Below are 23,828 nucleotides of genomic sequence, written 5' to 3' on the forward strand. Positions count from 1 at the left end.
TGTGCTCACCCTGATAGTGGGACTAAGGAAATAATTATACAGGCCAGACATTCCTTAGGTTGTACGTTATCCTATAAAGCAGAGACCAGTCTGATTTATACAAGGCAGGCTTTTTGGGAGCATTGAGAAAGAGTAGGTTCGTTGTTGGCAAATTGTCTTCAGGGTATGGATAAGAGACATGTTTTGTCAATATTGGATAGAGGACAAATTATATGGATGAAAAATGAAGACATTTGAGAGGTATTTCGATCCTTCTATGAAAAGCGATACACACAAGAGAGAATTGTGGATGATGGGGAGATTATAGAACTATTAGAAGGACTAGATTTGCCCACAATGAGGGAGGATGATGCAGAACATTTAGAGAAGGAAGTATTGTTGGAAGAAATAATAGAAGCCATGGCCCTCATGAAAAGTGGGAAAGCCATGGCCCCAATGGGTTGCCTATAGAATTCTACAGAACGTTGCTCCAGTTTTGAGAGAAGTATATATTTCCATTATTGGGAAAGGTATTATTGTCCCCTCAATGCAATCAGCTCTATTTACTGTAATCCCTAAACCTGGGAAAAGTGAAACGGAATGTGCGTATTATACGCACATTGCTTTACTGAATGCTGATGTGAAGTTGTTAGCTAAAATGTATGCCAGAAGATTGAGGACTGTCCTTCCTAAGGTTATACATAAAAATTGGATGGGTTTTATGTCAGGGAGGAACAGTTCAGACAATTTGAGCGAGTTGGTTGATGCCATAAACCTACATGAATCAACATTGGTGGCATGTGCTGCTGTGATCCTAGATGCAGAGAACGCTTTTGACAGGGTCAGTTGGCCCTATTTATCGAGAATTCCTGGTAAAATTGGTTGTGGCCCTAATTTCCTGACTCTTTTTGATGCGTTATACAAAAAGGCAGAAGCTCAAGTGTCTGTAAATGGTTTCACATCCATTGCTTTTCCTATTAAGAGGGGTACTAGGCAGGGTTGTCTATTATCTCCAATATTATCTGACTTGTTTACTCAACCGCTGGCAATTATTATTCGTAATAATACATACATTGAAGGAATAGACTGTGGCGGTATAACCTCAAAAGTTTTACTTTAATCAGAAGATTTACTAATCTTGATTTCTAATCCCGAAAGGTCTTCTGAAAATGTGATGGATGTAATTCACAAGGTTGATCGTGTTTCTGAGTTCCAAGTTAATACTTCCAAACGGAAGTCTTCCCTTTTTCTCCTTCATGTCATTAAATATATGTTTGGAATTAAGAGAATACATTGGTCAGAAAGTGCATTTAAGTATTTGGGAATCTGGATTTCTAAAGATGTAAATAAGAGTCTAGCACATAATGTTCATTCTAAATTGACAAACATCTGATACTTGTGTAAGACATGGGAGAGACTTAAGTTAACAATTTGGGGGAAAATAGGTGTGCTAAAAATAACTTTTTTTTTAATCAAAACTAATATATCTTTTTGGTATGTTGCCTGTCTTGCTTTCAGTGTTTTTTCAGAAATTCATAAAGTGTTTAACAGCTTTCTGTGGAGGAAAGGGAAAGAAGCAAAGATTCCCTTTGATGTGTTGCAAAGTCCTGGAGAGAAAGGAGGATTTGGTTGCTCCTTGCCCCCCTTTATCTCATTCCCTCCTGTCATGCACTTGCACTAGTAGAAATGCCTCAGGCCTAGTAAGCTAAATATTTTTTGTTAGCTCTTTCCGAAACTTCAAGGCCTAAGAATGACGACTGTATTCCCTTGTTCCCTTTCTGCCTTGAAGCGTTTTGAAGCACTTCACTTGTCTATAAGCGCTTTACAAAGAAACAATTACAATTACAAAAGAATATCATCTAGCATGTTTGCCTCGCTCACTTCATCTTTGGCTAAATGCTGTCACGTATGAGATTCCAAACTGGGTAAAAATAGAACAAGCATGTGTTTTGCTATTCCTCTTGACTTTCGCTCTAAATATGGAAAATAATTATCAAGTAGTTAAAATGCCACCTCCAATTTCTCACATCATAAAGAAATAGAAGGTCAATAATTCTTGTATGGAACAAAATGCCTTCTATCGAAAGAGTCATGCCTCTGGAAATACCCAGCCTTAACCATCAACAATCACACACTTTCGTGGAAAGGGTTGGAATATGGCCCTTGGATCAAGTCCTGGATTGGGCGAAATTGAGAGATTTTGGTTTTCTTAAATTTAAATACCAGCTGGAAACTAAAGAGATCCGTCATTACAGGCAACTCGAGAGATGTTGGAGACTTTACGACTTTGGGTGTTAATCTTCACAATATTCCAGACTTGTATAGATTATCCAAATCTACATATTTGTTGCATCCTTTATATACTCTTTTATTAATGACTTTGATTCAAACTATATGTTCTTGAAGGAGAAAGATATATGGGATTTTGATTTTAAGCCAGGATATTTCTTATGAAGATTGGTCTTGTATATGTGCTGGGCCTTCCAGATGGAAAATTGATCTGAATTTAAGGTACATGCAAGAGAAGATAATTCAATTGTTACTAACGGATATGTGTTGGTTATATAAATCTGTGAGGGGTACCACCATTCATATGTTCTGACATTTGAAGAAGTTGAAGCCTTTCCTGTGCCTTAGGGTTGATACCTAGAACCACAGGGTTAAATAAGCCGAAAAACAATGGCTTTACAGAGCACTCATTGTGGCCAAAAAGCAAATATTGAGATTGTGGAAAAATATGGCTAGACCTTTGCATGATGATTGGATTAATAGCCTACTGACTTAGACGAATGAATTACTTAGACGTCACTCCGTTCTCCCTCTATTCTTCTCTTTCCCTCCTACAGAGACGAAATACAAACTTTTGAGGTGGGATTGAAGGCCAGGAGGTTTTCGGAGCATTAGCAATACTAAAGAAGGGAAGAATGAGACACATGTGAATGTCATACCATGGAGAGATTACATGCCCTGATTTGATAAAGGCACATGACGTGCCGAAACACGTGTAATCCAAAAGGGCTCTCCTTCGGGAGTTATGAGAAGCTTCTAACTATATAAAGCAAAATAATGTTTTGAATCACACTTGTGGCGCAATTCTTGTGTGGAAGCGACAACCTTGTACATTGACAATGGAGGTTGGAAGTGGTTCCTCCGACTTCTTTCACACACACGCGACACGGGATACATTAGCGAGACTGGTCGCAGAGCCGAAGAAGTGATTACCCAAAAAAAAATGTAGCTTTTTAGTATCCTATTGGACTTGCTCCTGTGCCGGGCGGGGGGGTTGAGGGGGATTCCCCTTTTATTAGCTCAGTGACATAGGTCGACACCTGACAGTGGTGACTTCCTATGGCACAACAAGCACGGTTCAGCCCAATCCCGAGAAACCCCTCAAAAAGAAGTTCTGCATCTTACATGGGAGTTATCGAGAGTTGGCACATAAGCAGGCATGTACCGGGAAAGAATTGGCTGGGTGCGTGGCTCCTACACACGGAACAGCGATAAAGGAGCACCGTTTTACTACATCTGGATAAAGAATAGCCGGGACCATTTTGGACAAAAACAACATCACGCTTTGTGGTGGGTCGAGGCAAATGATAAAGCAATGGCATAACATGGGGTTTACGTCAGGGAAAAACATGTTTGATTCTGGTTTGTATTGAGTCGAAGAGTGTTGCGCGCAGCACTGGTCAATGGGTCGGCTCTTGCTGGCAGGGCTGGATCTAGCACTGCCATCGCACTGGGGCGAGTCAACAAAATGTGGTGCCCCCACGCTCCTCCCCCAGCACCCCTCAGGAGTTGGGGGGCAAATTAAATAGAGCGCTGCTGCAAAACTAGCAGCGGCGCTGTATTTAATTAACTGATTAACTCCCTGCTCCGTGCTGGAGCAGGGAGTTAATGACTTCAATAGAGCTGCTGCTGGCAAACCAGCTTAGGGCTGCCTTTCAAAGGCTCTCCCAGGCTGGTTTGACAGCTGCACCCTGTTGTGATCAAATGCACCCCACTCTCATGCTGGCATCAGCGCGAGAGCGGCAGTTTTTGGTTCAATAGGTTGCCTGCCGAGCCTTCACCCAATGCGCCAGCTCGGGGGAGCCCCTGAAAGACTCCCCGAGCAGGTGTGGCAGGGGGCTAATGGCGCTCCGGCCAGTTGTCAGCAAAGGATCTCGGACCTGCGAGGGAAGCTGGGGGCTTGGTGATCTAATCTGCTTTGTACTCCTATCCCCAGCCGTCATTTGCATGTTTGCAGGCTGATTTGCTGAGCCTGTTTTTTAATTCTTCTGTCCTGAAAGGGACACCACGTGAATCAATGGGCCATGACTATCAGTGGGGTGGGGGTCATCGCTATTAAAAGAAGGCTTTCTACATGCTGGGCCCACCATTGTTTTCCAGATGTGCAACTTACACTTTCATAGAAAAAAAAAAGTTCTTTTGAAACAAAAATGCTGTTTAAACTTGCATTCACTAGTTTTCTTTGAAATGTGTTTCTGTTTTTGTCTGACTACCGCACAAATGCCCTGTAATCTTTGTGCCCCTTCCTTTGCGTTTTTTCACAGGTTATATTTATAAAGATGTTCTATGCTTGTCAAACTGCTTAATCACAAATGAATTGTTTTGTGTGCTGATAGCAGTTATTAGGAAATTAAACTGTGAGTTCATGGGTGACAACTTGTTATTTTCACTACAGGGGCAGAAAGAAATTCCCCCACCTACGCCCTGAATAAAAGCAAGTGACCAGCCCAACCCATCCCCTGGCCAAACACATTTTATAGCACTTGCCTTTTATAAGGAATTGCAAAAAGTCATAGGATGAACAACCAAATTGTAATATATAGCATCTCAGCAATGGTCCCTGAACCTGCTGAGCTACCCTGGTAGCCTTCTACTGTAGAGCGTTCCTAAGGAGCCCTTAATGTGCATAAAATCACTGCCTTACCAACAGTATTTTGGGCGCACCACTGCCATGGACGTGATTTAAAGTGTAAATGATGTAAAATGTGGAGTTTGGAAAGAAGCAGCAGGAAAGCAAAGGCACCATTTTCAAAAGATTATTTTGAAAATTTCCTTTGAGTGTAGTTCATCTGACAACTCCACCCCCTAAGGACTCTGCCCCCTCCTTCAAACTCCGCGCCCACCCTGGCGCTTGTGGCATCCCCCTTTACACTGTGTCCATCTGCCAGCACTGTCACCTGACAGGGCCGATACGTGCTGTTGGCCACACCTGCCGAGAGTGATTCGCCACAGAGTGGCAGCAGTGACCCCTGCCAAGGCACACACCTGTCAGAGTCGATGTCACGCGAGTACTTGTAGCGAATCCCATCCCTGTCAGGGGGGGAGTGGGGGGGTTGATACTCGATTAATGGGGAGAGACGTTAAGGGAGGGAGGGTGGGGGCGTGGGGGGGGGGTGGTGACGGTTGTGCTGAAAGAAAGGGAAACCGAAGAAACGAAGAGGAAAGGGAACGAAGACCAGTGCTCAAAAGTCTGGGGAGAATTTAAGGGGCAGCCGGGGACACTTAGAAGAGAGGGAAGAAGCGAACGAAAAGGGAGCACGGGGCTATAGACAAACACATGAAAAGGGGGTGTAGACGAATATAGGGTAGGGAACATTGTAAGAACGAGGAAAGTACAACCTTTGAGCATGAAACATGGGCAGTGAAATATAGCTGAGAGGCAGACAGGCGTGAGGTGAAAGATGCCTGGAAAATCGAGCCAACAGAAAGAGAGAGGAGGCAGGAGAGAGAAACAGAAGAGCGAAACAGTGGGAAGAAAAAACGCGGCGGGGCAAGAAAGGCAAAGCTATTGAAGAGCAGAAGAGAGAGATGGACGGCGGAGCCTAAGAAAGCCTGCTTACTTCTGGCACCGTGTTGATGATTTCTGTGACGCACTTAGGCGTTAAGCGCTAGACAAAGTCAATTAAAAAAACTAAAGAATGAAAAAGACCATAGAAAAATAGAGATTTGAAAGGAAGGTGAGTTTCGAATAACATAACTTATACATGAATGAGAAAGATATTTAATGTTCAGACAGAAACATATGTGTACGAATGACAGCCCGGGGAAATAATGTTAAACTGAAGATAGAAAAAAAGAATGCAAAGAAGGCAAAATTGAGAAGCGGGAAAGAAAGAAGGGCGGCGGCTACCAAGGCTTGACAGGAAGGCAGTGCTCAGGCCCTCGGCTCCGAGGAGCTCCTGCACCCGGTGCCGGGGGGCGGCGCAGGTGTAGCGAGTCCGTCCCCTCGCCAGCTCCAGACTGGCACCCAGCCTCCCTGCCCGAGCGGGCACGGGCCTCCAGTGGGCGACCTCGCCTCTCTGGGGCTGCGACGCAAGCGCCGCCTTCCCTGGACACGCAAAGAAGAAATAATGGGGAGAGTATGGAAAGGGGGAGAGGAAACAAGAAAAGGAGCGGTGTGGAAAATGGTGACGCGGGAGAGGCCCGAGAGCGGTACAGATAAGGCGGGAAACAGGGAAACAGCGGGTTACAAACGAAAATGCACAAGAGGAAAAAGTATAAACAGACATAAACGAAGGAAAGAAATAAACAACCAACAGTGCGAATACACAAACGCAGCAAGAAAATAACAGCCGGAAAATCAGGCGCACGGAAAGAAGGGAACAACGACAGAGATACGAAAGAGAGACCCCAATACAAAGAAATGAGAAAGCGCAAAACCAAGACGCAGAGGGTGACGGTTATAGAAGAGTAAAGTGAAAAACACGGGGAGAAGAAAACGAGACGGAGAAACGAAGTTAGAGAAATAAACATATACATCAAACAGACCAAGAGAGAAGAAAACGCAAAACGGAGACATGGAGGGCGACGGACATAAAAAGAAGAAAAAACAAGCAAAGCAGAACCTTCAAAAACAAAGGGGCAAAGACTCGCAACAGAGAAAGGAAAATACAGGAAAACAAACCTAAAAAGCAAACTAACAAAGGAGAAAACGTAAAACCGACAGAGAGAGGGCTATGGTCAGAAAAACTAAGAAAAGAGAAATAGTCAAAAACATGGCCGAAGAAAACGAGAGGAAAAAATACATACAAATCAAGCAAACCGAGAAAGAAGAAACTGCAAAACTGAGACTGCAAGGGCGACGGGTAGGAAAAGAAGAAAAACTAAGAAAAGAGGAGATTTCAAAAACAATGGGGCAAAGAAAATGAGACAAAGACATGAACACACAGAAAAACAAACAGAAAAAGCAAACCAAGAAAGGAGGAAATACAAAACCGAGACAGAGAGGGCGATAGAAAAACACAACAAAGAGGAACTACCAAAAGAGGAAAAGCAACGCAAAGGGAGGAACAAACGAGACAGAGAAATGAAGAGAAAAATAAACAGAAAAATGAAGCAAACTAGGAAAGGAGAAAACGCACAACTGAGAAACAGGTCGACGGATAGAAAAAAAGAAAAACAAAGAAAAGAGGAACATTTGAAAACAAAGGGGGAAGAAAACGAGATAGAGAAATGAAAAGACAGAGAAACAAACACAAAAAGCAAACTTAGAAAGGAGGAAACACAAAACGGATACAGATGGCGATAGAAAAACACAACAAAGAACTAAAAAAAACAGGAAGTCAGAAACAAAGGAGGAAAAAAGAAGAGAGAAATGAAAAGACAGAAACCAATAACAATGAAGAAATGTGAAGATAATTAAACGGGAAAAGCGAGAACACTGGAATCGGGAGCTTGATATATAATGGAGTTTCGGCTGTTGCGAGGTCTTTGCCCCTGCGTGCGTAGGGGGCGGGGAGGGCGTGGTATTGGGCACGATGTAACACCCGCAGCGGTGGGAGCCCGGGCAGACGGGCAAGGTGAAGGCCAGGGCAGGGCAGGGGGGTTACTTATCGGCCACTGGCAGCAAGAGGCAGGACCGAGCGTCCGTGCTATCATGCTAGGCCGCAGACAGGATGGAAACAAGCGCAGGACACGCGGCGAAGCAGAGCGAGAAAAGAAAGTTAGAAATACAGACAGTAAGTGACAGGAAACCCGCGACATTAAATAATCAGGCTCGGGGAAAGAAAGTCTGGAAATTAACCAAGTGAAACAAATGCAATGAAGAAAAAGAGGGGAAGATGCAATCATGCAAGGGGAATGGGAAATAACTAAACGGGAAGCGCGGGCACGCGCGGAGAATGATGACACGGGGGACGCCAGGGAGGGAGACACGAAATAAGAGAGGGTGGCTGCAGAAGTCTGGGTGCAACGAGCGATCAGTGTGAAGGCAGGACCCAGGCACGGTGCGCTCAGGTAGGTGGGCAGCCCACAGGGTGCAAGCAAGCAGGCGCAGACTGGCAGCAGGGTCCCTGGGGGAAAAGAACGGGAAGCACAAGTAAGAAAGATCGAAAAAAGAAAGAAGGAAAAAGCTAAGAAAGGCAGAAAGAAAAGTGAGACCAAAGAAGGTTAGAAAGAGAAGCTAGGGAGCAACAAAAAAAAACATTTAACAAAGGTAATAAAGATCGAAACATGGAATGAAAAAGCAAAGGATGAAAGAACAATCCGATAGAGAGACATAGACAGGGCAAAAACGACAAAAAGGAAAGAAAAAGGCGATCGACTTCGAACAACAGTAGAAGGAAATAGATGGAGGGGACGCGCGCGCAAGTCCGCGGACTCGGGCGGGAAAGGCCATTATTTGGGAGGGTGTGAAGTGGGTTTGCTAAGCCAAGGCCACCCCGTTCCTGCACAGCAGGCGAGCTGGAGCTGTGGGCTCTGCCTTTGAGGTGATCTAGACTCCAGCATCCCTCCCGCGGTGCTGAGTAATGGGGTGCGCCATTAATCATCCCTCCGTGGCAGAGGGCCGCGCGCGGAGACCCGCGGGACGGGAGGGGGAGGTGGTTCCCACTAGCGAAGCCGACATATGAGGGGGGCAGGGGGGGAGGGGGGTGTCGGGCGCATGGAGCACGTTAGTGTGTAGTGCTTATGGGCCACGCCAGGGGGCAGCATCCCATATATAGAGAGTCCTGTAGGGGGGCACAGAAGCTGTACCCACTGGTGGAAATGGATACAATTGAAAGGGGATCCCACAAGGGCTGGGGTCGAGTTTGGAGGAGGGGGCAGGGTTCCAAGGGGGCAGAGCTGGCAGTTGGACTCTGCTCAAAGCAAATTTTCAAAATGATATCTTTTTTAAATTGTGCAATTTCTTTTCTGTTGCTTCTTTCCAAACTCCACACTGTACATCAATTATACTTTAAATCACTTCCATGGCAGCGGTGCACCCAAAATACTGTTGGTAATGCAGTGATTTTTAGTACATTAAGGGATCCAAAGACATGCTCTACAGTAGAAGGCACCAGGGTAGCTCAGCAGGTTGAGTGACTGTTGCTGAGATATTATTTATTCAAAACTGGTTGTTAATCGTATGAGTTTTTTCAATTTGTTATTTAGAAGAGAAAAAAAAACAAGTGCTATAAAATGTGTGTGGCCAGAGCATGGGTTGGGCTGCTTGCTTGCTTATATTCAGGGCATAGGTCGGGGTGTCTCTGCCCCTGTAGTGAAAATCAAAAGTTGGCACCCATGAACCCAGAGTTTAATTTCTAACAACTGCTGTCAGTACAACAGCATACAACATCTTTATAAATATAACCTGTGATAAAACACAAAGGAAGGGGCACACAAATTACACAGTATTTGTGTGGTAGTCCAAACAACAACAAAAAAAACACATTTCAAAGAAAACTAGTGAACTAGCGAATGCAAGCTTAAGCAGCATTTTTGAGTTTGGAAATTACTTTTTTTCTATGAAAGTGTAAAATGCACATTTGGAAAACAGTGCTGTGCCCAGCATGTAGAAAGCCTGCTTTCAACAGTGATGGCCCCTGCCCCAGTGATATTCATGTCCCATTGTCTCGGGACAATAGCTCAGGGGCAACGTGCTCGCCTTAGAAGCAAGACGACACGGAGCAACACAGGTTCGATCCCCAGGTCAGCTCTTAGAAACCTCTGGGTATTAAGCGCGTTATAAATAACTTATCATATCATATTGATTCCTATGGGTGTCCCTTTCAGACCAGAAGGAAGAACACAGGCTAAGCAAATATGATCTGCAGATCTGCAAATGACAGCTGGACAAAAGAGCACAGACATCTTATGCCGGTTCTCGGACCCGGCAAGCGCCCATTGACCAGTGCTGGCTGTACCTTGAGTACAAAAAGGCATTGGGTAGAGAGAGCAGGGGTTGATAACATGGGGTGCTGGGCAACCCATAGGACATTTGCAAAGTGGATAGCGTTGCATTATGGGAGTGAACACTGAGGCGCTTCCCCTATGAACAGAGCGGGCTCTGAGGGTCTGCCTCCTATGCACAATAGAGAGCGCTACTAAAGAGAGGAAGGCCTTCAGTGCCTTCCTGCCTACGGACACTCAGTGTCTGCCTCCGATGCACAGTATAGAGCACATCTAAAAGAAGAAGGACCCTAAGGGTCTAACCCCTATGGACAGTATACAGGGCCTCTAAAGAGTGCGGGGCCTGAGCCGGAGTTCCTGCTTCCATGCACGGTATAGAGAGCCTTCGAAGGGAGCAGAGCATTGAGGGGATATGCCTTTGAAGGGATGCGATAATACAGGCTGCTTCTTATGCACAGTATGGGAGTGGGGCACTGAGGAGCTGCCTCATTGCACAGTATAGAGGACCTCAGGAGGGAGCGGGGCACTGAGGCGCTGCCTTATAAGAACAATAGAGGGCGCTACTGAAGAGAGGAGGACCCTCAGTGTCTGCCTCTTATGGACATTCAGTCTCTGCCTTCTATGCACATCATAAAGCAGCTCTAAAGGCAGAGGAGCCCTGAGTTCCTGCCTCCTATGCACAGTATAGACGCACTCTGAAGGAAACTGAGGGTCTGCCTCCTATGCACACTATAGACTTCCTCCCATGTACAATATGGCACTCTGAAGGGAACTGTGTGTCTGCCTCCTATGCACACTATAGACTTCCTCCCATGTACAGTATGGCACTCTGAAGGGAACTGAGGGTCTGCCTCCTATGCACAGTATAGACACACTCTGAAGGGAACTGGGGTTCTGCCTCCTATGCACAGTATAGACGCACTCTGAAGGAAACTGAGGGTCTGCCTCCTATGCACACTATAGACTTCCTCCCATGTACAGTATGGCACTCTGAAGGGAACTGAGGGTCTGCCTCCTATGCACAGTATAGACGCACTCTGAAGGGAACTGTGTGTCTGCCTCCTATGCACACTATAGACTTCCTCCCATGTACAGTATGGCACTCTGAAGGGAACTGAGGGTCTGCCTCCTAAGCACAGTATAGACGCACTCTGAAGGGAACTGTGTGTCTGCCTCCTATGCACACTATAGACTTCCTCCCATGTACAGTATGGCACTCTGAAGGAAACTGAGGGTCTGCCTCCTATGCACAGTATAGACGCACTCTGAAGGGAACTGTGTGTCTGCCTCCTATGCACACTATAGACTTCCTCCCATGTACAGTATGGCACTCTGAAGGGAACTGGGTGTCTGCTTCCTATGCACAGTACAGACACATTCTGAAGGGAACTGGGGTTCTGCCTCCTATGCACAGTATAGACACACTATGAAGGGAACTGGGGGTCTGCCTCCTATGCACAGTATAGACGCACTCTGAAGGGAACTGAGGGTCTGCCTCCTATGCACAGTATAGACACACTGTGAAGGGAACTGGGGGTCTGCCTCCTATGCACACTATAGACTTCCTCCAATGTACAGTATGGCACTCTGAAGGGAACTGGGGTTCTGCCTCCTATGCACAGTATAGACACACTCTGAAGGGAACTGGGGTTCTGCCTCCTATGCACAGTATAGACACATTCTGAAGGGAACTGGGGTTCTGCCTCCTATGCACAGTATAGACACACTGTGAAGGGAACTGGGGGTCTGCCTCCTATAAACAGTATAGACGCACTCTGAAGGGAACTGAGGGTCTGCCTCCTATGCACAGAATGGCATGTTTTGGAAGGGGATGGGGTGCTGCAGGGGTGCCTCTCATGTATAGTACAGAACACCTCTGATGGCAGCGGGAGGCTGAGGGTCTGCCTGCTATGCACAGTATGACGTGCCTTTGAATGGAGTGGGATGGATAGAGCACCTCAGAAGGTTGCGGGCACTGAGGTTCTGCATCCACGCACAGTATAGAATGCCTCTGAAGGGAAAGAAGCACTCAAGGACTGCCTTACCTGAACCATAGAGGGCGCTATTGAAGAGAGAGGGAACACTCAGTGTGTGCCTCCTATGCAGTGTGGAGCATTTCCGGAGGGGGAAGGGCCCCGAGTTGATCCATCCATGCAGAGGATAGAGTGCCTTTCCATGAAAAGCACAGAACACCTCTGAAGGGCGTGGGATACTGGGGCTGCCTCCTATGCACAGCATGGAGTGCCTCTGAAGGGCGTGGGATACTGGGGCTGCCTCCTATGCACAGCATGGAGTGCCTCTGAAGGGGGTGGGATACTGGGGCTGCCTCCTATGCACAGCATGGAGTGCCTCTGAAGGGGGTGGGATACTGGGGCTGCCCCCTATGCACAGCATGGAGTGCCTCTGAAGGGGGTGGGATACTGGGGCTGCCCCCTATGCACAGCATGGAGTGCCTCTGAAGGGGGTGGGATACTGGGGCTGCCCCCTATGCACAGCATGGAGTGCCTCTGAAGGGGGTGGGATACTGGGGCTGCCTCCTATGCACAGCATGGAGTGCCTCTGAAGGGGGTGGGATACTGGGGCTGCCCCCTATGCACAGCATGGAGTGCCTCTGAAGGGGGTGGGATACTGGGGCTGCCCCCTATGCACAGCATGGAGTGCCTCTGAAGGGGGTGGGATACTGGGGCTGCCCCCTATGCACAGCATGGAGTGCCTCTGAAGGGGGTGGGATACTGGGGCTGCCCCCTATGCACAGCATGGAGTGCCTCTGAAGGGGGTGGGATACTGGGGCTGCCCCCTATGCACAGCATGGAGTGCCTCTGAAGGAGGTGGGATACTGGGGCTGCCTCCTATGCACAGCATGGAGTGCCTCTGAAGGGGGTGGGATACTGGGGCTGCCCCCTATGCACAGCATGGAGTGCCTCTGAAGGGCGTGGGATACTGGGGCTGCCTCCTATGCACAGCATGGAGTGCCTCTGAAGGGCGTGGGATACTGGGGCTGCCTCCTATGCACAGCATGGAGTGCCTCTGAAGGGGGTGGGATACTGGGGCTGCCTCCTATGCACAGCATGGAGTGCCTCTGAAGGGGGTGGGATACTGGGGCTGCCTCCTATGCAGAGCATGGAGTGCCTCTGAAGGGGGTGGGATACTGGGGCTGCCTCCTATGCACAGCATGGAGTGCCTCTGAAGGGGTGGGATACTGGGGCTGCCCCCTATGCACAGCATGGAGTGCCTCTGAAGGGGGTGGGATACTGGGGCTGCCCCCTATGCACAGCATGGAGTGCCTCTGAAGGGGGTGGGATACTGGGGCTGCCCCCTATGCACAGCATGGAGTGCCTCTGAAGGGGGTGGGATACTGGGGCTGCCCCCTATGCACAGCATGGAGTGCCTCTGAAGGAGGTGGGATACTGGGGCTGCCCCCTATGCACAGCATGGAGTGCCTCTGAAGGGGGTGGGATACTGGGGCTGCCCCCTATGCACAGCATGGAGTGCCTCTGAAGGGCGTGGGATACTGGGGCTGCCTCCTATGCACAGCATGGAGTGCCTCTGAAGGGGGTGGGATACTGGGGCTGCCTCCTATGCACAGCATGGAGTGCCTCTGAAGGGGGTGGGATACTGGGGCTGCCTCCTATGCAGAGCATGGAGTGCCTCTGAAGGGGGTGGGATACTGGGGCTGCCTCCTATGCACAGCATGGAGTGCCTCTGAAGGGGTGGGATACTGGGGCTGCCCCCTATGCACAGCATGGAGTGCCTCTGAAGGGGGTGGGATACTGGGGCTGCCCCCTATGCACAGCATGAAGTGCCTCTGAAGGGGGTGGGATACTGGGGCTGCCTCCTATGCACAGCATGGAGTGCCTCTGAAGGGCGTGGGATACTGGGGCTGCCTCCTATGCACAGCATGGAGTGCCTCTGAAGGGGGTGGGATACTGGGGCTGCCTCCTATGCACAGCATGGAGTGCCTCTGAAGGGCGTGGGATACTGGGGCTGCCTCCTATGCACAGCATGGAGTGCCTCTGAAGGGCGTGGGATACTGGGGCTGCCTCCTATGCACAGCATGGAGTGCCTCTGAAGGGGGTGGGATACTGGGGCTGCCTCCTATGCAGAGCATGGAGTGCCTCTGAAGGGGGTGGGATACTGGGGCTATTGGTTGCCTCCCATGTCCAGTATAGAGAGCCTCAGACGGGTGTGCGGCCCTGAAGGGCTGCCTCGCATGCATAATATAGACCCCCTTAGAGATCAGAAGGCCCTAACGCATGCACACATAGGCACCGAGTATAGCGAGGCAGCGGGGTCAACCCCCCCCCCCCGCCCCCCCTCTCGGCGCAAGGCACGGCCAGCTGAAAACACTTGCAAACTCATTTCTTGTAAGAGCTCAGGAATTTGCCGAAATCCATTCCATCACTTAAGACGTTAATGGTTACAAATGACAGTCCTCTCTCTCTTTCTCATCTAAGCATTTGAAAACATGTTTTAGAAGTTGGCAATGCTGCGCGTCCATGTCATAGAGGAATGTTCTTTTAACGGATATTATCCTTTTTCACGAGCACATATAGGTTTAAGGACTGACAGGCCAGAATTTGTGCACTTCACTTGTGACCGTCTCTGCCCCAGCCCTCTCAGCCTTTCAGGGGCTTTCTGGCCTGTACCGGACTTCACACCAGCCGGCAATAGCCGGCTGGTGAATTTCCACATCCCGAGTCGCCCAGGTGCTTGCCCCTAGGGTGTGCTCTCTTGGTACCACAGTAGGTAGGGGGTTTGCAAAGGCTGTCCGAACCCCCTCCACTCTGCCCATCAATTGACCAGTAGTTAACGCAAAGTTCTAAATCACGGATTTGATGTTGCAGGGTTGCGTAACATGCGCAGGTGCGCGCATCCACCAACACAGTTGCTCTCGTTTTGTCGGAGTCCCTTAGCGAAAATCAGAGTCGGCCCCCATCCATGAGCAGGGAGTCGATTTATATTGAAGCTGTACAGCATGAAAAGAATAAAGCGCCTTGTAAGTGGAGCAGGACTCTTGGGCGCTCCCCGATATTCACAGGTTGGCACGGTGAGCACGCATTACGGTCAACTGACCCTATTAATTAAGGTCAACCCCAGCCTCTCGCCATGTCTCATAAGATGAACCGCCGAACTACATGTCACCGAATTCCACATGTAGCTGGCTAAAACTCTGGAACTTGGGTACTCGAATGCCACGGAGCACGAGAAGGCCCAACCGCATGCACAGCATGGAGCGAGGAGGGGCCACGCCGGAGCGGATGCACCCGTGCACAGTGAAGCGGCCACGTGCGGGTGGGATGCACTCAAGAGCAGGGCGACAGGACCAGTGTGCAGTGCCGTACAGTGGAAGGGAACGGGGACACCGCAGTCGCCATACTCCGGGATGGACACTCGGGGGCTCTCCCAGGGGCTGCATTAAGGCAATGCACAGGATACGTGAGCTATGAGCAGTGGCGCAAAACACAATTGAGCTCATCGGGCTTCAGCCCCCCCCCCCACCCCTGAAATGTTGGGCTATGTTGGCTCGACCTGGCTGACCTAAAGATCAGTGGCCGGACATGGCCGGACAGAACAGGACACAGATGTTAAACCGCGCCTGTGCTTCACAGTGAACAAAGGCCCTGCAATTGCTAGCACCTGCATTCATGTGCATACAGTTTTAGGCAATTGAAATGGTGATGTGGGGTTTGTACGTGCATGCCAGGGGAGAGATTGGAAGGGTAGAGGGGGGACAGGCAACCGCTCATTCCCACAGCAGTCTTTAAGTGGGTGCTTTAAGACTTAACAGAGAGAGTTAACTGCTTGTAACATTGAAGTTGCACTAGAATAGTGTCATTAGAATGCATAAATAAGTTAGATGCCCCCAGACAGATAAATTTGCCCCTCCTCCACCACCTGTGAAGTTAGCGCCACTCCCAACATTTGAAGGGTTAGCCCCCCCAAATGTAGGTTTTCTTTGTGCCTTCTAGAGAGCAGGTGTCATCCATTGACACTACAGAACGCGTTAGGGGCCTGGGTATGGAGGAGCTGCGCAGTATAGTGTGTTTCATGAAGGGGCCCTGAGGGCGTGGAGCGCAGCTTGTGAGGGAACAGAGTGTGTGCCTGGTGGAGGTGTATGAGGGTCTGCGCCCCATGCAAAGCACAGAGCCCATTCTTGAGGGAAACAGCGAGGAGGTGTAGTCTATGCTTATAATGCCTTCTAGGGGGCACTGAGGCCGGCGCAGTATAGACCATTCCCCGCCGGCGCGTGTGCTGGCAGAGCCCCTCCGAGTATTCTGGGGACTGCGTGTGCAATGAGGGGCCGCCATTTACAGTAGGCAAAGCCCCCCTGCCCAGGGCAGGTCCACTCAACCTTCATGTACACGTGCGACCGATTGCTACCGATGGGATGCCAATACTGCTTGGAAAAGGCATACCCGAAAGAAACTGCCACGCGTATATTTACAAAGCCCTCTCTGTGCACACACGTGCGCACACATCACAGAAACAGGTGAACCGAGCCGCTATGTAAGCAAACAAAAAAATCTCTGTGCATGCATATCTATGTGCAGGCACAAAACCCATACTCGTGTGTACAAAGGCGTGTGCTCGGGTTACAAGTACGTAAATGTTTACGTGTACATATGAATCCACAGTAGCAAACACAAACAATTAAGAAGTAAACACGCATACCTTTCCGCTACACGAGTATTTACCAGCATTACACACGGTGTATACAAGCAGACATATATATATACAACAAAATCGTGTACATGTATCGTTGTTTAACAATGCGCATCAGTTGAAAGGAACTTTCCTGTACACGTAATTTTATCGTTTGGTGCATGTGTGGTGCTCATCGTGGTCATGCCTGTTCGCCATGGGTGGCCAAGAATACACCGAAAAAAGAGCACCCCCCCCATTTCCCACCCGCAAATATCTTCACTAACCCTGATCTATAAACCCCCCAACATGCCGAATCTCAAGAACGAGGCCTTTTTTTGAGGAATGTTGGATATACATTAAAAAAGGTGAATTTTTAGGTGCACGGTTGATATCAGCCGCACGCCTGTATTTACATTATACGCCTGCGAAGTTGGAGCAACACGCGTGTTAGTGTAACTATATATAACTATGAGTACACATTCCAAAATGCACATTTCGATAAATGTGATTGTAATGGTGTATGCACACACCTGTTGATTTATTGCTGTGTTGATAAATGCGCATGTGGCATGACAGACGACGCTTCCGATGAATTCATTTAATACGTAACCTCCCAACCCTCCCCCAGCCCATGCACCGTAAACGGTGGGGAAACATATGTGGAAAGGGCGTCCAGAGCTTTCTACTTCCGGTGTGTGCTATTTTTAGCAGGTTTTTATAAATTCAACGTGATTTTCATCTCAGCAGAAAGGGGCCGCGCTGAATGTGTACACGGACGCACTTAGACTCTGGTGCTTGCGATTCGTGGATATTCGTATGTGCGTTACATGATGGCTGTACGTGTGTAAATGTATTCGTTGATAAAAAGGGTGCACAGATATGCGAAACATGCACCGCACACGCCGTGCGGATGCGTACATGGCTGCACGGAACGTGCGTTTGTGGCGCAGGAAGCGGGAGACTCCAGGCCCTTGGAATACGGGAGTAAAAACAGGCCAATTCGGGAGTATAGGTTCATACGCTCGGGCCACGCAATGCTTCTGGGATTGTCAGCCTTTAAATGTGACTATCAGAGACCTGAGGGACCGGTACCCCGTATGAACCCCCACCCTCCCAAACCCACTTGTGAGCGCTCGGGCACACAGGCCGCTGCACCTCTCTAAGCGACTGTGGCAGATAAACGGCTCTGTCCCTCTCTCTCGGCTTTACCAAACGACGAGGAAAAACGACCAGTGGCAACCCAGTGCAAAGAGAGGGCGAGGGAAAATACCCAGACATCGAAAAGTGGCAATAACAGCCACGAGAAGGGGAAACCCGGAGGGAGAGGAGGGGGGCGGGGGGCTATGTCCACGAGACCCGAGCCGGGAGTGCCCCTGCCCTCAAAAAAAGCGCACCTGCAAAACCTCCCTATACTGCTCACCAGGATACTACGAATATCATTAACAACGAAAACAGGAACATCGACAACTATTCAAATATCGGCAACCGAGAAAACATCATAACAACGCCGATTAAAAACGACGAAAACGCAGCAATGCTTCCTCGGGAAACCCGTGCCATTAATGGAACAACACACGTTCCCGGTTAGAACGTTACACAATAAGACTAAGCAAATACAGAAGAACATATAGCGATACATTAAAAACAACGACAGGGCGCAGATTTCGAAAACTGCGCTCGTGCCCAGCAATAAAAGCCAAGCATCCCAGAGACATGTCACCGCAGGGCCGGTTGGAATGCGAGCCCCGAGTGTCGCGCGACTGCTTCCCGACCTCGCTTCAATTCCGAAATATCTTGCTGTTTTTTTTTTTTCTTTAAAAAACGGAAAATTCAACAACGTGCTTTTCAAATGAAATGTACAATGCACCGTGTTGTTTACTCACTGTTATGGGTTTCTTATCTTTTTTCAACAATTCCTCAGATCAGAAATTGGGACTCGAGAATTAAATCGATATAATTCGGGACGCACCGAAAACCAGGCGTTGGTTTTATGGGAGGGAAGAAACGAAACCGTGACAGCCCAATGCCCCCCGACCGACCCAGAAATACATAAACATGTTCGGGGGGGAAATTAACTACTTTGCGCGTTTTCTTCCATCGGGGCGCACTGTAAAATTATTTGAAACCCCGGGCTGATTATTACACTCTCTCGTCGACCACCGTGTCTGCGACCTGGCGATCAGTGTGTTGACAGATCTTAACACCCACACAAACAATGCATTGACATGGCGAGGACCGAACCATTTCCCAACCTGCACGCATGGCCCAGAACCTAGCGGTGCTCTGCGGGAGATACTCACACCAGGAGTTCTTCCCTGGCTCGAGGTACTCACGCTGAAATGAGGTAGGGGGCAGAGAGCGTCTACCAAAATACCGTACCCACTGCGGCGCAGGACTCGCTCTGCAGGGCCAAGGCACTCAGATCCCAGAGCATCTGTGGCCTGGCATTTCAGTATCCCAGAGCCCCAGGCCCCAGGAACACTACTATCCCAGAGCTTAGGGTTATAGGAGCCGCAGTAGTATCCCAGAACCCCAGTGCCCAGGAGCCCCAGTCTCTATGCGCACAATTATCCCAGAACCGCTGTGTCCTGGAGCCTCAGTGCACCACAGCCCCGTTACCCCAGTCCCTCAGTGTCCAGGAGCCCGAGTACCCCCAGAACTCCAGTCAGTGTCCAGGAGCCTCCATTGTCCCAGAGCCCCAATGTTAAGGAATCCCAGTAGCCTAGAGTTCCCCGAAGTGCCAGTATCCAGGAGCCCCAGTAGGTGTGAGCCCCTGTGTTCAGGGAGTCTGAGTATCTCAATAACCCAGAGTTCCTGTATCCCAGACCACCAGTGTCCAAGAATCCCAGCATCCAAGAGCCTAGGGTTCCATGGACCTCAGTATCACAGAGCTCCAGTATCCAGAAGGCCCAGTCTCTAAGTGCAGCATTATCCCAGAACCTCAGTGTCCTACAGCCTAGTATTCTAGGGCCTCGATGCTGCACAGCCCGTTATCCCAGAACCTCAGTGACCAGGAACCCCAGTACTCCCAGCACCCCAGTGTCCTGCAGCCCCCAGTATCCCAGAGCCACAATGTTAAGGAGTCCCAGTACCCCAGGGCCACTACTCAAGAGCCCCAGTGTCCTGGAGTCCCAGTATCTCAGAGGCCCAATGTCCAAGAGCACCATTATACCAGAGTATGTGTATCCCAGACCGCCAGTGTACAGGAGTTCCAGTATCAAAATATCCAGTGTCCATGTAGCCGAGCGACCCAGTGCTCATGGAGTCCAAGTAGCCCAATATCCCACAATCCCAGTATCTCAAAGTCCAGTGTCCCAGTATTCCTGAGCTCCAGAATTTCACTGCCCCAGAGTCCCAGTATCCCAGAGACCCTGTGTCCTAGAGACCCCCTATTCGACAAGCCCAGTACCCAAGAGTTCCAAAACCCAGAAGTCCTTGAGTCTCAACCACCCAGAGTTTTGAGTATTCCAAAATCCTAGAGTCCCATGCACATGAAGTACCAGTATTTCAGTCTCCTGGAGTTCCAGTATTCTAGAGTCCACCAATACTGTAGTCCCAGTGTTCCAAACTCCGGGAGTTCGCCTTATTGCAGCATCACAGTATCACATGATCCCTGTGTCCCAAAGTCCCAGCATCCGAGCATTTCAGTTGCAGGTCCCAGTATCATCAAGTTCTTGAATACCACAGTCCCCAGGTCTCGGATTCCCAATGCCCTTTACTTCCATTAGCACCCTAGAAGGGGGTGCTGGCCAATCAGGATGCTCAAAACATGGGCTGTATTGTCTGATACAAGCCTGCGATCCAAGCAGCCTGGGTGCTGCCAGCCAACACCTGCTTCTCTTCCCTGCTCCTCCTTCCCCACCTCCTTCACCGCTTAACACCTGTGTGCCTTCCTACGTGGGTGCTAAGAGTGTGTCATTTATTTTTTGTACAAAAAAGAAATTTACCTTGGTAAGCGGCCTGGCGCTGCGTCGCACCATGGTTATCCAAATCTGTTTTCAATGTGAATGACATCACGGTCGTCAACTTTGAAAACAGACCTGGGAACCACGGAGCGGCACCGGGCCTCGCAGCAATGTATGTTTTTTTTTTAATACACACCATTAGCACCCTCGTAGGGAACTACAGGGGTGCTGATGTACACCTCGCCGGCCTCAGCAGCTTTGCTCGGGCCTTTAACTTGGCTGTTGGGCTGTTACCAGCAGGGTCGGCCCACCGCCTTGGTCTATATCGCCCCGGTATCCCTGAGGCCTGGTGACTTGGAGTTGTGGCATCCAAGATCTCTAGTGTCCAGGAGTCCCAGTATCCCATCGTCCCAGTGCCCTGGAGTCCGTGTATCGTACACCTCCTGTGTCCTAGAGCCCCAGTTTCCCAGAATTCCACTGCCCCATAGGGCCAGTGTGCAGGAGCCCCAGTATCCCATAGCTCTAGTGTACCAGTATGCGAGAACTGCAGTCATCCAATAGTCCTTGTGTGCTCCCGTATTCTAGGTGTTCAGTGTCTGGAAATCCCAGTCCCAGAGCCCCTCTTGCATTCTGGGATTTGCAGCTCTGACTTTATAAAGGGAAATTGCAAAACCGCCAGTCCCCGAATACAACTAAAACGAAGGAGTGGGAGAGCCCTCGAGAATGATATCGGGCAGGTTACCATATATGCTAGGCTCCCAGTGATATGCCCGGAGGTGGTGGGGGTGATAGAGTCTCGTTATACAAAGGCCACGGCCCCTCAGCGCCCCAGTATGACCCGCCAAGTCCAGTCATTGATGAACGGAGCATCCTACAGGCCCCCACCCTGACCGTATCCCAGCATCCGAGTACCAGACTGCCCACATGCTGACGCTGACCCCTAGCACAAGCTCCCTGACTCAAGCCTGGACGTGGTCACACAGCACTCTGACGTGGCACGAGCCAGACCTACACGTGTGCCAGCATTCTAGTGCCAGCCAGAGTCAGGTGCACTAGCATTCATACATCCTATTACCCCTAGTACCAATGCATCTAACTGACACCCTTGACTCCTAGCATTCAATGTTCATAGATCCGTGTGCTTTAACTCCACTTGTGTAACTATGTGCCACTATGTGCCAGTCTAATCAGTACCCCAAAGCCCCAAGACCCGGCATTCCTGCTTACCACTGCCCGAGTGTACTGGCCTCACAGTGTCCCATCTGTGCCAGCATCCCCGCGTGGCAGTAATAGGGTGCTCCAGTGTCACTCCTCCGAACCCCTGCACATTCCCGTGCTGCGGTCACACCCACCCCTAGAGGGCCAGAGAAACAGTCCTGGTGTTCCTGCATCCCAGGGCCACAGTGTTTCGGTACCTCCTGACCCATATGCCCGTATCCCAAGGTCTGTGTTTCCCTCGCCCAGGGCAGGCGCCCTGATCTGGCACTAGATTAGAATGCCACTGTCCGGAGAATCCTCTGCTCCAATACCAAAGTGCGCCTCGGGCCTGGGGACCTCGAATTTAGGGCGCAGGGAGATGGGCCGCGACACGCACACAGCCTCTGTTGTTATGTTAGCATTCCGGCGCCCCCCGAATCTTTCACTTGGGCAGTGCAGGCCTGTGTGTGTGTAGCGGGGCCTCTTGGGGTGCAATGCCAGCTTCTGGTCATGGAGCTTTTTATGATGAGCGCTGAAATCCCTTGAGGGGTCCCATGGCTGACTAATCTATGAGGGATCCCCGCTGTGGTCTGTGCACCCCACGTGTTCCTTAGATTGGAGGCTGTCTGTCCTGGGCCGATCTTGCCACCGTCGGGAGCCGAGCCCACTCCATCCCGAGGCCTGAGGATGACCTTTTCTCGGTACTACGAGGAGGCGGGTTTAAAGTAGGCCTCTCGTGCTTGCCCGGTTGTGAGTAGCCCCTGCACCTCCCCAACCCCACTCGATTTGGCTCCAGGGGGCTCAAACACACCCGCCTAACCAGCATGCCCCTCGCCCAAGCACTGCAAGCACCATCCACACCAAATGAATGAGTAGGAAGAAAAGGCCTTACGTGGTAGTGGCAGCCCCAGGAGGTCCGGAAGCCCCTTGACAGGAGCGTCTGCGGCCAGAACCGAGTTCTGCATCATCGAGAGGAGTTCACGAGCCACAAATATATGGATATACTTAAAACAAAAAAAGGTTTGTTTCTCAAAACATAAAAAAACAGTGTCCAGCTGTGATGGGGCCCTGCTCAGGACAGCTGTGGCGCGGGCCCGCTCAGCCCAGCTGTGCAGGGCCTAGTCAGTCCAGCTGTGGCGCAGTCCCGCTCAGTCCAGCTGTGGAGGGACCCTGCTGCTGTCGGTTTCTTGCCGGTCCTGCCCCCGAGGAAGAGGCTGCAGCTCCCACAGCTGGAGGCTCCACACTGAGTGCAGCTTTGATTCATTCACACTGCAGGGGAGGAGTGACGCCACCGCCCGCAGGGTGGGCCCCACACCCTGGCCAATCGCTGCACAGAGTGGGTGGGGGCACAGGCAGGTAATCCATGCAGGAGGCGTGGCCGGGGCGTGGCCCGCCATGGCGCTCTGCAGCCCTTTAAATGCAGCAGCAAGTGGTTTATTTTCCGTCTTATATGGACCACCTTTCCCTTCCTCCTTTCTCTCCCGCCATCCACCCTTCCTTGCTCTCCCCTCTCATCCTTCCATTCCGATGCACCCCCGGTCCTCCGAACCCCTGCCTTTTCTCGCTCCCCTCTCAGGGACACAGGCATTTATCCATCATTTCTCCTATCTCTCCCCTGTCTCGCATGCACGTGTAGGCACAGCCCCCACTCCTCCGAGACAGAGCGTGCCTACTCCCCTGCTCTTCTTGGCCTCTCTGCTGGCGGACACATGCACCTTGCGCAAAACCAGTGCGCCCTCCACTCTAGCGAGGGCAGTCAACGCGAGGTCACCCACCTCCCCACCAGCAATTCACAAAGGTCAGCAGAGGTCAGCCGCACATAGGAACCTATCTTTTTTTCTTTTGTTTCCCCCTCTCTTTTTTTCGCCGTTCCCCCTTTCTTTGTTACCAGGGTCTCCTTGCTTTTATCATTTATCTCTTTAATTTGAGGTTGGGAATGGACATACCCGCACGCGTCTTTCATTCATTTCCCGTCACGTTCCT

The 23,828-nt window shown here is 50.1% G+C and overlaps 1 protein-coding gene across 1 annotated transcript in view; it reads right to left on the reverse strand.

Annotated features, from left to right (window-relative positions):
• Positions 1-23,354, reverse strand: part of LHX4 (LIM homeobox 4) — a 204,199-nt gene extending 180,845 nt beyond the window's left edge. The window contains exon 1 of the mRNA XM_069641452.1: positions 22,738-23,354. Within this exon, the coding sequence (XP_069497553.1) occupies positions 22,738-22,813 (76 nt within the window). The 5' untranslated portion in view covers positions 22,814-23,354. The remainder of the gene's footprint in view (positions 1-22,737) is intronic.
• Positions 23,355-23,828: the final 474 nt, after the last annotated feature.

Source organism: Ambystoma mexicanum, chromosome 1q (assembly GCF_040938575.1).
Source record: "Ambystoma mexicanum isolate Mex_15411 chromosome 1q, UKY_AmexF1_1, whole genome shotgun sequence".
Taxonomy (NCBI): domain Eukaryota; kingdom Metazoa; phylum Chordata; class Amphibia; order Caudata; family Ambystomatidae; genus Ambystoma; species Ambystoma mexicanum.